The sequence below is a fragment of the Notolepis coatsorum genome (genome assembly GCF_963971535.1).
Source record: "Notolepis coatsorum genome assembly, chromosome: 18".
NCBI lineage: Eukaryota > Metazoa > Chordata > Actinopteri > Aulopiformes > Paralepididae > Notolepis > Notolepis coatsorum.
Window position 1 is genome coordinate 78727309 of NC_140182.1, and position 15039 is coordinate 78742347.

Genomic DNA, 15039 nt, shown 5'->3' on the forward strand with positions numbered 1-15039 from the left:
GCAGTGAGACCTCGTGCGAATTAATAGCTGAATTGTCAGAGTTTGGCACTGTACCGTCGAGTGCGACGTATTTCTATTAAGTAATAATAGTCTATCGTGTATGGTGCATCGTGCGGTTAGAGTTCTAAAGTGACCAGCATCTCCAATGCTTCCTCGTGTTATCTAGAGTCTTAACCAGGCTGGGCCGACCACATGGCGCCTTCATCCGAGGAGATCTAGACGAGGACCGAGGGACATGTACACTGGATTACCTACCCGACGACTGCTGAGCCCTATGCGGCTGGAATATATTTGCTTTGGTACTGTGATTTGTGGAGCGGATAATCGCCGACGCCTGTGAGTGTTGGATTTACCCCCGAGAGGAGTCAAGTTGAGTCGGCGCTCAGAGAGACTGAGGTCGCCTAGCTTCTTCTTCACTGTGGAGCTACAGCCTACAAGAGAACCAAGGTGTATTCATCTGCGGATCAAGAGTCTACTGCACTGTCTTCTGTACTTGAAGTCTCCCTAGATATCGTTGACCAGACGGTCTACTACCGACGGCTCTCCTACCCCCCTGCCGGCTTACAACCGGGAGGACCCCTTCGAGAATATCCTGCTATATCATTAAGAGTACCATAGATTTAATTCCCTAAGAGCCAGGTTGTATACTTGCTTCCTGCGTAACCAGAGATTGGACATTCAGTGTTGATTTGCCTACGAGTACTCATTTGCCTTACAAGTGCATTCAAATCATAAATGTAATAGTAACTATCATATGTACCTTTTGCTATATTAAATATTTGATTATTACCTTTGTGTGGACCGATTTCATTGTGGGAAAGTGTTCATCATATTTAGATATCGTGTACTGTATGGCCAGTAGTTAAAGTACATAAAGCGGTAGTGGTTTAATGATACCATACTTATCAATACAGTCAGGGAATTGTACCCCTCAGTTACAATTGGTCCTTCGAGCCGGAGGGTAACTAGTGTACTATTAATATAGTGGTATTAATATTGAAATGGCCTATGATGAACACTCCACGAAACGGTCTTCCTAAAGTAGAACGCCCGCAGCGTAGACGACAGCCACCTCAGTACTTAGAGGATTACGCTGCCAGTATACTACCTAGCCTTCTACAAACGGTAAACGCGGTAAAAGTAGAAAGTAAAATTATGTCCGACCCTATCAACCAGGATACCCCGACCACAGAGGCCCTAGTGGGTTCTAATGTAACTGACCAAGCTCACGGTGGGGACCAGGAGGGAACTGACACGACTTTACCCCCCGCCAAGACCGAAGAAGTAGTCCCCCAAGAGCTCCGGGAGGAAGAAAACCCTCCAGAGATGGAACTCTGCACGGAACAAGATGAGGAGAGCGCCGAGGAGATAGAGCTCCAGGACTCCCCGCAGGGGAACGCATCCCCAACGAGCACTGCCAGGAGCGGATCACCTCAACCAGCGTCTTCCCCCAGCGAGGCGGAGAGGATGCTGGCACAGGCGTTCCTCACCAGCCTAGCAGCCTCTACGGAGCGTGATCGACTCCAAGCACAGACGCTTAGCGAGCGCGAACATTCTACCATTGAAAGAGAACGCCTCCAAGCGCAGCAACGGAGCGAAGAAGAGCGCATACGTCTGGAGCTGAGACGCCTGCAGACGGAAGAGAATATGGCAAGAGACCGGGCCGACACCCAGCGTGCCGCTGCCGGTGCCCAAAGAGAAGCAGATCTCACCAAGCGCGAAGCCGAGCGCGACAGACTACAAGCCGAGCGCGACAGACTACAAGCGCAGCTAATGGAGCAGCTGATCACCAGGGCAACACCCCCTCCCTCCACAAGGGGTTCCAGGGCCTCGTCAAGACACGGGTCAAGGGCACCCTCCCCTAACCGATTAAGCGACCCTGAGCCCGACCACCAGAGAGAGCCTATACCCCCCTCCGAACCCCTTCCCCGACTGGTCCCAGTGAGACCCAGCTACAAGGAAGGAACGGCGTACACCGCGGAGAGGCTAAATAGACGACTACAGGATCTAGAAGACCTGGCAGAGGAAGAAGAGGGAGAAGAGGAGAGTCAAGCCCGACAGCAGCACACTACTCCACAGGACCAGGAGGTCCAGTACAGCCCAGGCTATACCCCCGCGGCTCTGCGCTACAGACCCCCGACTCTATTCACGGGTGAGCATGACGCACGACCAGTCCCGAGGAATAGTACCTGGACCAGCGGGCCATGGTACCCTGCCGGTACCAGCCCACCGAGAGGCGTAAGAGGAGACTCGCCCAGGAGGCCTCTCTTCCAACGCTCACCGATGTGCCAGCCATTCACGGCGTCATACATTGGCACACCGACGTTTCCAGACTTCACCCATGAGAACCGAGCACAGTACACGGAGCTACGGATGTGCTTAGAGACAATGATGGTGGATGTAGCTGATGAACGCCACAAGTATGCTATCCTATTGAAGCACCTGAAAGTGCCCAGAGCGCACAACATAGCGCTGGCCTATGCCACCTCTACTACCCCATACACAGCGGCTCTAGCAGCACTAGACCAAAGATATGGACGTATATGGGATTACGTAATACAAGAGATAAGGCATATTGACCGCCTACCCCCAGCAACAGACAATCGCTCACTAGACGACCTGTCTATCAAAGTACAATCCCTGGTAGGGATGCTGGGGGCGCAACGAGAAAAGGGTATGCACGAACTATACGCAAACTCGAACGTCGAGAGGATTTTAGAGAAGCTGCCGCCCGCCCGACAGGAGCGCTTCAGGCGGCAAAGAGACCACCGTGATCCTAACGGTCCCGAGCCATCCCTCCTAGACCTAGCCGACTTCCTGGCGAGAGAAGTCAGCAGCCTACGGTTGGATACGTTCGTGCAGAGCACACCAAGCTCCAGAGAGGGACCTAGGAGAGCAAACGATGGCCGAAGATCGGTGACTGTCATGCACCAATCAGAATCAGTACCGAGCAGCAAGAACCACAGTACCCCCTCGATGAAAGAGAAGTGGAAGATGGTGTGCCCGTACTGCGAGAAGGAACACTGGTTGTCACAATGTGACCTGTTCAAGAAGATAACCGCTGAAGAAGTGAGTCAATGGATAAAGTCCAACAGGCGCTGTTACCGATGTGCGCGCAGTCACATGGCAGCCGAGTGCCGCCTCAAGAAGTATTGAGTAGTGGACAGTGCGGTTAATCTGTCTCTGCTTAGCTAATTAGGTGGGACTAATTAGGGGGCGGCTGTTACGAAGGATCAGATTAAACCAAATATATATATTTATTTATTGATATATATTGAATAGTATTTGTATATCGTTTGATATCCCTTGTATATTCCTTGTACATATACACGGAATATCCCTTTAGCCTACTATAGCCCATAATAGTTCATTCTCTTATTGGACAAAAGGACCAGGCGCCAGGGGACCAGCCCCTGACGTCAAGTTCAAAGGTACCGACGAGACATGTCCGTACTAGCCCCGGCTCCGCTCAGGGATACGGCTACCGAAAGGAGAGTGGCACTATTTGTTCACTGTGCATATAAATATGGCGCAAGTAAATGTAGAAGACCCTTAGTCCTTTACCCTTCTACCCAACTAAGTAACAGAACGTGAAGCCTCACCCACGATACCGCGTGCGGTGTAGTATGGCCTGTTTGGCCTTAGAATAGCAGTGAGACCTCGTGCGAATTAATAGCTGAATTGTCAGAGTTTGGCACTGTACCGTCGAGTGCGACGTATTTCTATTAAGTAATAATAGTCTATCGTGTATGGTGCATCGTGCGGTTAGAGTTCTAAAGTGACCAGCATCTCCAATGCTTCCTCGTGTTATCTAGAGTCGGCGCTCAGAGAGACTGAGGTCGCCTAGCTTCTTCTTCACTGTGGAGCTACAGCCTACAAGAGAACCAAGGTGTATTCATCTGCGGATCAAGAGTCTACTGCACTGTCTTCTGTACTTGAAGTCTCCCTAGATATCGTTGACCAGACGGTCTACTACCGACGGCTCTCCTACCCCCCTGCCGGCTTACAACCGGGAGGACCCCTTCGAGAATATCCTGCTATATCATTAAGAGTACCATAGATTTAATTCCCTAAGAGCCAGGTTGTATACTTGCTTCCTGCGTAACCAGAGATTGGACATTCAGTGTTGATTTGCCTACGAGTACTCATTTGCCTTACAAGTGCATTCAAATCATAAATGTAATAGTAACTATCATATGTACCTTTTGCTATATTAAATATTTGATTATTACCTTTGTGTGGACCGATTTCATTGTGGGAAAGTGTTCATCATATTTAGATATCGTGTACTGTATGGCCAGTAGTTAAAGTACATAAAGCGGTAGTGGTTTAATGATACCATACTTATCAATACAGTCAGGGAATTGTACCCCTCAGTTACAATGTGTATAATATAATGTGTGTAGAGGCATATGATACAATCTATTTTGTTGTTGGTATTAGGCAGCCTATATGAAGTACATATAATAGCAGCCAGCCCATACCCTACATTATGCAACATTATACAACGGCATGCAAATTTCTCGATTCTGATTGGCTGAAACAGTCCATTTACACGTCTTTATTGGCAACAATCCACGGTCCTGGGCTCAGGACCCGCCCACAACCGAATCACATATCACTCCGCCGGCTCACTCCGGGAGAAAACAAGATCGCGGACAACAAATGGATATGTTGATAGCGCCATAACGACTAAATATGAAGCGATTCTGTCACTGCGAATGTGTTAGTCCTTTAAACAATGTTGGATGATGTAATTGATGGGTCTTGAGTCATTCTAGAACAAAAGAAAAATCGCGATTTGATTGATTGATTCATTTGCATTTTTTTTTTCAATTTTTTTTTCCTTCTCTCTGACTGTCAGCGCTAGCTCTAGTCTCCACCCACCGCCACACACACCCCCCCCACACACACACACACACACACACACACACACACATACACACACACACACACACTCCTGTCTGCAACGCGGGTCAGACTGAGAGAGAGCTGGGTGCTGCGCTGTTCTAAGTGAGCATGGCCTATTGAGTTGATTGATTGATTGATTGCTAATTTTATTACTGTACGCTTGGTTTCCAACTGGTTAAGTTTAGGCCCTCTACAGTAGGTTTAAAAAAATAAATAAAAAAATAGGGCGAAGAAAACGTTTTTTTCCTATAGGGCAAAGAAAACTTTTTAATTTGTTTTACCTACTTTCTATAGAAGCATCTAAGAATGAAGTTCTATGGAAAGTAGGTCTGCATTCCCTTAACAATTGTGTGTATTGAGCCGTACTGTATTGTACCCATTCTGCATCTGGTAATAAAAATTTTCAATCAATCATTCCAATAATACACAGTTGGATGTGTTAGTTGGTTGGATGCACTTCAAGCTGCTTCCACATGAGGCAACTTCTCTCAATCATTCCAATAATACACAGTTGGATGTGTTAGTTGGTTGGATGCACTTCCGATCTGCTTCCACATGGAGGCAAATTGTCTTTTTTGTAGTTGTGGGAACTACTTTTTCTGGCAGATGGTTTTTTCAATAAATCTTCGATTAATGTGTGTTTATTGTATAGAAATAAGGTTGGATGAATGTGGCAGTTGTATAAAAGCTTTACACCACTTGCAGTCGTGATTTGTGAACAATAAACCATGCCTAGGGGTGGTCGTTAGGCCCGAGGCGCAGCCGATGTGATGTAATGCTTAAGTAACTTGCGCATATAATAACACACAGCCTCCTCCTGCATTCCTGTGTGTTAGTTGGTTGGATCCACTACACTCCGGTTACTTACTACTGAACGGACGTGTTTTTGCGGACCTCCCAAACTTTCAAACTTTAGACTGTTTTCTTTCTTTTTACCATCTTTTAACCAGTGATCTTAACTGATCACTGTGACTTTTGCTCTTATCGTTTATACTGTTGGATTTATTGGTTTTATGTGACTTTTTACTGGACGTGACCTAAAGCTATCGGCGCTTGTTGTTGCCATAGCTACAGCTACACGCTACAGTACTCACAGTGCTGAGCTCCCCCGAGGAAATGGCTCCAACATCAGATGTCGCAGAGATGCGAACGGAACTGAAGAACATCGAGATACTAGTAGTGGATCTTCTCAAGCGTCAAACGGAGCTAATGTCCAAGCTGGCTAGCATGGAAAAAGCGGACGCAGGCCGCACCGGTAGTCCCTCCTGGGCGACAGTGGTGAGGGGCCGACGGAAGCTCTCCCTTCCTCTATATGATCCCTTTGAATCACCTCAACTATCAAACCGATTCAATCCTCTTTGTAGTGATTCCAGCCTCCTTGGCTCTCCTTCGCTTCCGTCTCCTGCTGCTAGTACTGTAGCTTTGCTCAAAGACTATCCGATGATAGCTACTAGCCAGGCTCCAAGCGAAGCTGCCAGGACGGCTCTCTCCAGCTCACAACTCAACCATGGAAGTATATCTACAACCCGGAGCAGAAAGCGCTCTGCCCTGTTTGCTCTCGCATCGCCAAGCTCCCCAGACTCACGCGATGGGTCCGACTCCCCAAAGTTTAAACGCCCTCGTCTGCGGTGCTCTGCAGCCCATACCAGGATGATCATTCAAACGGCGAGTGTCATCGATGGAAATGCCGCTGTGAACGAGCCCCTCCACACGGCGCTGCTGCCCGACCAACCGTCTAACTCCGCCAGCAATGCAGACGCTACTCCTGCGGCTTTTCACCATAGAAACCTGGCCATCTACGACGGGGAATGCATCCAGGAACAGCCAGAGATCCTACTCATCGGAGATTCCATCACCAGGTTTTTGCAAATACCACACGGCATTACGTATTGTTTTTCCGGTTTAAAAGTTACTGACTTACTAGAGTGTACTCCCGAAATCATCGAGAGATATCCGTCCGCCCACACCGTTATTATTCATATCGGAGCAAATGACGTAATGGCTAGACAATCCGTTAAACTCCAATCTGACTTTGAATCACTAATACTCACTATTGAAAGCCTGGGTAAAATATGCATTGTGTCTGGCCCCATTCCATCCATAGGTCGTGGATCTGAGCGATTTAGCCGTCTGTTCTGGTTGCACAAATGGCTACAGACCCACTGTACTACTATAGGACTTTGCTATATAAATAACTTTGATCTGCTCTGGTCCAGGAAAGACCATTACAGACCCGATGGCATCCATCCAAACATATCAGGGGTAAATGTGCTAATACATAACGTCATACAAAGTATAGCATCACTGGCCTGACAACCAACCATATCTAGCTCTGTAGACTATATACAGAAGCAGCCTAAACTACAAAAAAACACGTTGAGTGTCATCCCGATTCTGATCACCAAAAGACTAATCAATTACTCATTATCACGTCCCATATGTAAATCTAACCTTATCAATATCAGTGTTCAACCACAGACTATCTCACACCCCACTACAGAACCCGTACAGCTAAAACTAGCACTGTTCAACGTTAGAGCGCTGAAACAAAAATAATTTCTGATAAATGAACTCATAGTAAAACATGGTGTACATTGTATGTTTTTAGTAGAGACATGGTTAGACAATATCACTGGTGTAGCAACACTGATTGAGACCTGCCCTTCCAATTTTAAATTCTATCAATCAAACAGACAGAGTGGGAGGGGAGGAGGAATAGCAGCAATCATCTCCACTCAATTTGTGTGCAATGATATTGACCTGGGAACATTTTTATCATTTGAATACCTTGCTATTGTATTAAAAACAGAAATGCCAGTAATATGTGTGACATTGTATCGACCACCAAGGTACTCGCCACTCTTCATACAGGAATTTTCAGAACTCATATCGATCTGCATTACCAGGTATGATAGAATCATTCTTAATGGAGATCTAAATATTCATATCAACAAAAAGGATGACCCCAGGGGTTGTGAGTTTCTGAACCTACTGGACAGTTTTGGACTGATGCAACATGTTCACGAGGCCACCCACCAACATGGCAACACTCTGGACCTACTAATAACAACAGGGCTAAACATTGAGAATATATCAGTAAAACAAATTCCAATTTCTGACCATTATTGTGTGTTCTATGGTACAAGCCTAATATTACATAAGACCAGAAGCGAATTCCTAGTTCACAGAAGGCTTCTGGACGCTAGAGCTGAAGCAAAATTCTCTAGTATGATGAAATCATACGACCAATGCAGTGAATCCTCCTTAAATCAGCAAGTGCAAAACTTCCACAGCACCTTGTCAACTGTGTTAGATACTGTTGCCCCTCTAAAGGTTAAAAAGGTAAAAACTGATAGAATCTCTCCATGGCTAAATAAAACCAATGTTAAAGATAACAAGAGAAAATGTAGGATAGCCGAGCGAAAATGGAGGAAACTCAAACTCACAGCTCACTTTAATTTATACAAAGACGCCATGGGCGCATACAATAAGGCAATACAACTTGCGAGAAAGGAATATTTTTCCAAAATGATCTCAGAAAATATGGGTAACTCCAGGGTACTTTTTTCCACCATTGACCGGCTGATTAACATACCACCCCCCCATATACCGCAGCAATCAGCCACAAAATGTGAAGAGTTCGCAGTTTTCTTTAATGAAAAAATATCATTGATTAGAGCAAGCATTACCGCTGATATGGATCTGGCTATGAGTGAAACCCCACCTGAGATAACTATGGGGGAATTCACATGTATTACATTACCTGACCTCTGTAAGATTGTCTCTGAGTGTAATTCCGCCACCTCCTGCCTCGATCCTATACCAACAGCATTTCTCAAGCGGGTGTTTGATAGTGTCTCAAATCATGTCCTTGAAATCATAAATATGTCTCTTCAAACAGGCACTTTTCCAGATGCATTTAAAACAGCTGTAGTAAAACCACTACTAAAGAAAACAAACTTAGATGTAAACGAACTAAAAAGCTATAGGCCAATATCGAACCTTCCATTTATCAGCAAGATATTAGAAAAGATAGTCTCAGTACAAATAAACTCCTTTCTCAAAGATAATAACATCATGGAGGAACTACAATCAGGTTTCAGAACAAATCACAGCACTGAAACTGCCCTTACCAAAATAGTTAGCGACCTCAGGCTAAACTCCGATGCTGGCAAAGTCTCAATTCTTGTCCTATTGGACCTTAGTGCAGCGTTCGATACGATTGACCATAATATCTTGATCAGTCGTCTAGAAAGACTGGTTGGCTTTTCCGATCATGTACTAAATTGGCTCATAACATACATTAAGGGGAGAAGGTTCTATGTTAAGCTTGGAGACAATGTATCCGAGGAACATGACAGCAATTTTGGAGTCGCACAAGGAAGCTGCCTTGGTCCATTACTCTTCTCACTATATATGCTGCCCCTCGGGGACATCATTCGAGACCACAATGTATGCTTCCATAGTTATGCTGATGATACACAACTATATATCTCCGCAGAACCAAATAACACTACAGCCATACAGTCCATTACAAATTGTCTGTTAGCAATAAACAAGTGGATGAACAATAACTTCCTAAAATTAAACGAAAGCAAGACCGAAATCCTATTGATCGGCCCCAAAGCGAAAAGGGAAGTGCTTTGTAAAAACCTGGGGAGTCTGTCATCCTATGTAAAGACTGAGGTTACAAGCCTAGGTGTCATCTTGGACTCAGACCTGACCTTTAAGTCTCATATAAATAAGGCCATGAAAACGTCATTCTTCCACCTAAGAAACATAGCGAAAGTAAGACCTTTCGTAAATAAAAAGGATGCAGAGAAACTTATTCATGCTTTTGTATCAAGTCGGCTTGACTATTGTAATGCACTGTTCACTGGTCTTCCCAAAGCAACCATTGGGAAGCTTCAGCTTATCCAAAACTCTGCAGCTCGATTACTAACTCATACAAGGAGAAGAGAACATATCACTCCAGTCCTGGCCACTCTGCACTGGCTTCCAATAACTCATAGAATTGATTTTAAGGTCCTTTTCCTAACATATAAAGCTCTTAATGAGCAAGGCCCAAAATACATAGCAAATTCCCTAGTTAGTTATCTGCCCTCAAGAACGCTACGGTCATCCACTACAGGTTTACTAGACACGCCCAGAAACCAAAAAAGGATAGGAAGTATGGCATTTGCCAACTATGCCCCAAAACTATGGAACACACTACCAACACACATCAGAAACGCCAGCTCTATACACATTTTTAAAGGAAAATTAAAAACGTACCTATACAGTCTAGCTTACAAATAGTTATGGCTTGGAAAAACCTGATGGATCCATGAGGCTAGGATAAGCCTTGTGGACCCAACTTTTTAGATGAAGGAACGGGTACATAGGAGACACGCCTCCAGTTTTTCAAAAGTTTTTGACACGCCTCAGCTTCTGAGCTGAAGGCGTGTTTTTGCGGACCTCCCAAACTTTCAAACTTTTTAGATGAAGGAATGGGTACAATAGGAGACACGCCTCCAGTTTTTCAAACGTTTTTGACACGCCTCAGCTTCTGAGCTGAAGGCGTGTTTTTGCGGACCTCCCAAACTTTCAAACTTTTTAGATGAAGGAATGGGTACAATAGGAGACACGCCTCCAGTTTTTCAAAAGTTTTTGACACGCCTCAGCTTCTGAGCTGAAGGCGTGTTTTTGCTGACCTCCCAAACTTTCAAACTTTAGACTGTTTTCTTTATACGTTTTTCTTTTTCTTTCTTTCTACCACAAGACGCGGCCACTGATGGGTCCATGGGACTTGGATAAGTCCTGTGGACCCAACTCTGGCCACTGACCACATGAGCGAACGGGTACATACGCACACAATACACGGCCACTGATGGATCCATGGGACTTGGTAAAGCACTATGGACCCAACTATGACCACTGATAAAAACGTAACTACACTAGCATTATAAGACCTAAACATTGCTACCTACCATACAAGTGCATTGGTTTAGTGCACTTCCGGTTGCCACTGAGCGGAAATGTTTGTGCGGACCTGTTCTCCCAAACTGGTAAGCAAATGACTGTTTTTACGTTATTTTCATTTTTACGTTACTATTATTATTATTATTTTTTTTTTTAACATTGATCTTAACTGATCACTATGACTTTATTGCTTTTATCGTTATATATGCCTATAATTGTGTACAGCACTTTGAGCTACATGACATGTATGAAAGGTGCTTTATAAATACTTACTTACTTACTTACTTACTTACTTACAGCCCTGCGAAGCCTGCATACAGTAAACTAACTTGATCATTAATCTAGCTGTTGTATCTTTACGCTTATGAAAACATTAAATAATATGTATAGGCTATAGGCCGTCGCTTTAGCCTATATTCTCAAATTGCATTTAATGGCTGAATGAATGAATGAAAACTTTATTTAACAGATTGCAGAATGGGTACAATACAGTACGGCTCAATACACACAATTGTTAAGGGGATGCAGACCAGAGAAAGACTTTTGTCTTGTTTACATCAGGGTCCCCCAACTCGAGTCCTCGATATCCTCGCGGACGGACCAGTATACCTTTATATCATATCATATTCATATTCATATCATAGTTTACTCTATCAGCCTACAGTACCAGCATGTAATACGTTCTTTGTTAGAACTCAACTCGTTATTATTTTGCGCATAGATTGCAGAAATACGGGGACGTTTTGATTTAGGCTTTGACACAGAATACAAGTCATGATATCACCCACACGATATATGCTCTGTGTCCAGAGCATGTATGCTTTTCATTCATTTAAGACATATTTATTGCAAGGGTTTTGTATACACATACACTCAACAAATAACCTCTGTCTGTTCTCGTTGCAATGCGTTTATATCGTGGGTGTTCATATATGACTTGTATTCTGCTTACAGCTTCGGGGTTCCACTTATTACGTTTAACAATGGCAAAGCCTTTTAAATTAAATCAAAACGTTCCCGTATTTCTGCAATATATGCGCAAAATAATAACGAGTTGAGTTACGCCGGAGCGCAGTCAGTGCTTATTTCCGCGTTGTAAAAATATTCTACCACCGGGCGCCAACTACGCATGGTCCGACCTGTGCTTATATATACGCACAAAGTCAAGCACAAGTTCAAATTGATAAATCCCACACTTTGCTTAGAAATGATCGTACGCACGGTTTACGCACATATCTGTGCGTACGTCACGTTGATAAATGAGGGCCCTGGCTTCCAACAATTTGAACTTGTGCTTGACTTTGTGCGTATATTTAAGCACAGGTCGGACCATGTGTAGTTGGCGCCCGGTGGTAGAATATTTTTACAACGCGGAAATAAGCACTGACTGCGCTCCGGCGTAACTCAACTCGTTATTATTTTGCGCATATATTGCAGAAATACGGGAACGTTTTGATTATATTTAAAAGGCTTTGCCATTGTTAAACGTAATAAGTGGAACCCCGAAGCTGTAAGCAGAATACAAGTCATATGAACACCCACGATATGAACGCATTGCAACGAGAACAGACAGAGGTTATTTGTTGAGTGTATGTGTATACAAAACCCTTGCAATAAATGTGTCTTAAATGAATGAAAAGCATACATGCTCTGGACACAGAGCATATATCGTGTGGGTGATATCATGACTTGTATTCTGTGTCAAAGCCTAAATCAAAACGACCCCGTATTTCTGCAATCTATGCGCAAAATAATAACGAGTTGAGTTCTAACAAAGAACGTATTACATGCTGGTAGGCTGATAGAGTAAACTATGATATGAATATGAATATGATATGATATAAAGGTATACTGGTCCGTCCGCGAGGATATCGAGGACTCGACCCTGATGTAAACAAGACAAAAGTCTTTCTCTGGTCTGCATCCCCTTAACAATTGTGTGTATTGAGCCGTACTGTATTGTACATTCTGCAATCTGTTAAATAATGTTTTCATTAATTCATTCATTCAGCCATTAAATGCAATTTGAGAATATAGGCTAAAGCGACGGCCTATAGCCTATACATATTATTTAATGTTTTCATAAGCGTAAAGATACAACAGCTAGATTAATGATCAAGTTAGTTTACTGTATGCAGGCTTCGCAGGGCTGTGTGTTATTATATGCAATATGCGCAAGTTACTTACTGTTGCATAATGTAGGCTATGGGCTGGCTGCTATTATATGTACTTCATATAGGCTGTCTAATACCAACAACAAAATAGATTGTATCATATGCCTCTACACACATTATATTATACACATCATATTATATCTTGGTTCGGCAGCGCCTCTGTGAACACAGTAATCAGTAATGTGAACGGGATTCCACTTGGTCAATGTACAGAAAATCTGTCGGGGCGGTTCTGGTATGCAAATACTTAAAACAGTGCACAAGCTCAAACGTAGGATCAAAGTCATATTTATCAAGACAGGTGTGCGTAGGACCTGTGTACGCACGTGTGATAAGTCCCGTTTTTTTTGTGCGTGCACACATTCTAAATTCTGTGCTTACGTATGAAAATAGAATACTTTCTGAGAAAAATTGATAAATGAGGGCCCTGGAATGTCCTCCAACTGATTCTGAAGCTGAAGGTTCTTCCTTTTTTTGCTGCATTTAAAAGTATGATCTCTCACCACTGTGTGTTGACTTGTAACTGTCTATTGTGTAGCTATCTATTTTTTATATTTATTGTGCCTATATGTATGAAATTGCTGATAAACTTTGTCTTGTTTTGTAAGCTTGTCGTCGCCGTAAATGAGGGTAACCTCAGTGTCTTACAAGTTGAAATAAACGTTTTAAATTAAATACACACATGCACGCGTGCACGCACACACACACCCACACACCCTTGTTTCTAATACTTATGTGTTCAAATAGGTATTGATCCATGGGCCTGCAGATCAACAGATGGTCTACATACATACTCCACAGTGATGGCTGATACTGGGCTGACTGAGGTGTGCTGAAGAACTCTCAAGTTACATGCTCTGCTGGTACTGAAGACCAAACATCCATGAAAAGACACTGGACAATAGATCTTTACTCCTCAATGTCTTGTTTATGTTTGTTGTTTATTATGCTAGTCGCATTGTATACTGTGAGTAGATCATAGCAGAGATTCATAACTGCTGAGCAGCCCAGCTATATGTAGTAAACCACATAGAAATGTATATTAAAATCACAGACGTTGTAATTATATCATCATGATCTTCATATATTTTAGTGAAATCAGTATGTCAACAATATGAAATAATAATAAACATGAACATTAAGGATACATACGTTTTCCACCTGGTCTATGCTTTTGTGAGAAATCATATTTATCAAACATATGCATGTGCAGTATTAAGCATCCCGTTTTAGAGTATAGATTATAGATTGGATTAAAATGTATTGTTATTATACAGCATAAGTACAGTAAAACGAATAGGTTTGGCATCCAACCAGAGTGCAAATGTAGCAGTAAAGTGCAATAGTAATGTACAATGTGCAGGAGATTAAACTGGGTATAAAATATATAATACCCAGTTGGTATGTAATGTGTATCCAGACTTGAATGTCTGGCTAGAGAGGTTGACTGGTGGGTCTGTAAATGGTACATTTATATAGCAGCTTTTATCCAAAGCGCTTTAAAATTGTGTTCCTCACATTCACTCACACACCGACAGTAGAGGCAACCATGCAAGTTGCCAAACTTGCTCATCGGGAACAATTAGGGGTTAAGTGCCTTGCTCAAGGACACTTCGACATGCTGACTGAGAGGAGCGGGAATCTAACCGGGAACCTTCTGATTATCAGACGACTGCTCTACCTCCTGAGCCAATTCACCCAGCAGGGGGTGTAATAACGTTTAAAACTGGGTGATATAACTCTCCATGGTGGCTCAAGTCACACCTCCTCATATTTATGGGTCGGTGGAAGCTTCGAGCATCTATCTAAAGGGGCTCACGTTACCTTGAATGCGTACACTCTTAGCACGGACGGGTGGTCCTGTTTGAAATCAAACCCCTAACCACAGTGCCAGGCTCTGCACGGAGACTCACCAGTCACCACACGCTACGCACTGCCAGCTGAGTGCTGAGTTAAGGGCTAAATCCCGAGTCCAGATGGAGTGTGTTCGGGG

The 15039-nt window shown here is 43.6% G+C and overlaps 1 protein-coding gene across 3 annotated transcripts in view; it reads left to right on the forward strand.

Moving 5' to 3' along the window:
* LOC311245043 (S-adenosylhomocysteine hydrolase-like protein 1) overlaps positions 1–14193 on the forward strand; it is a gene marked incomplete at its 3' end in the record, with an annotated part of 115803 nt that extends 101610 nt beyond the window's left edge. For all 3 annotated transcript variants that reach the window (XM_084334801.1, XM_084334803.1, XM_084334804.1), the window contains one exon: positions 13794–14193. In XM_084334801.1, the coding sequence (XP_084190927.1) occupies positions 13794–13800 (7 nt within the window). The remainder of the gene's footprint in view (positions 1–13793) is intronic.
* Between the last annotated feature and the right edge of the window lie 846 nt (positions 14194–15039).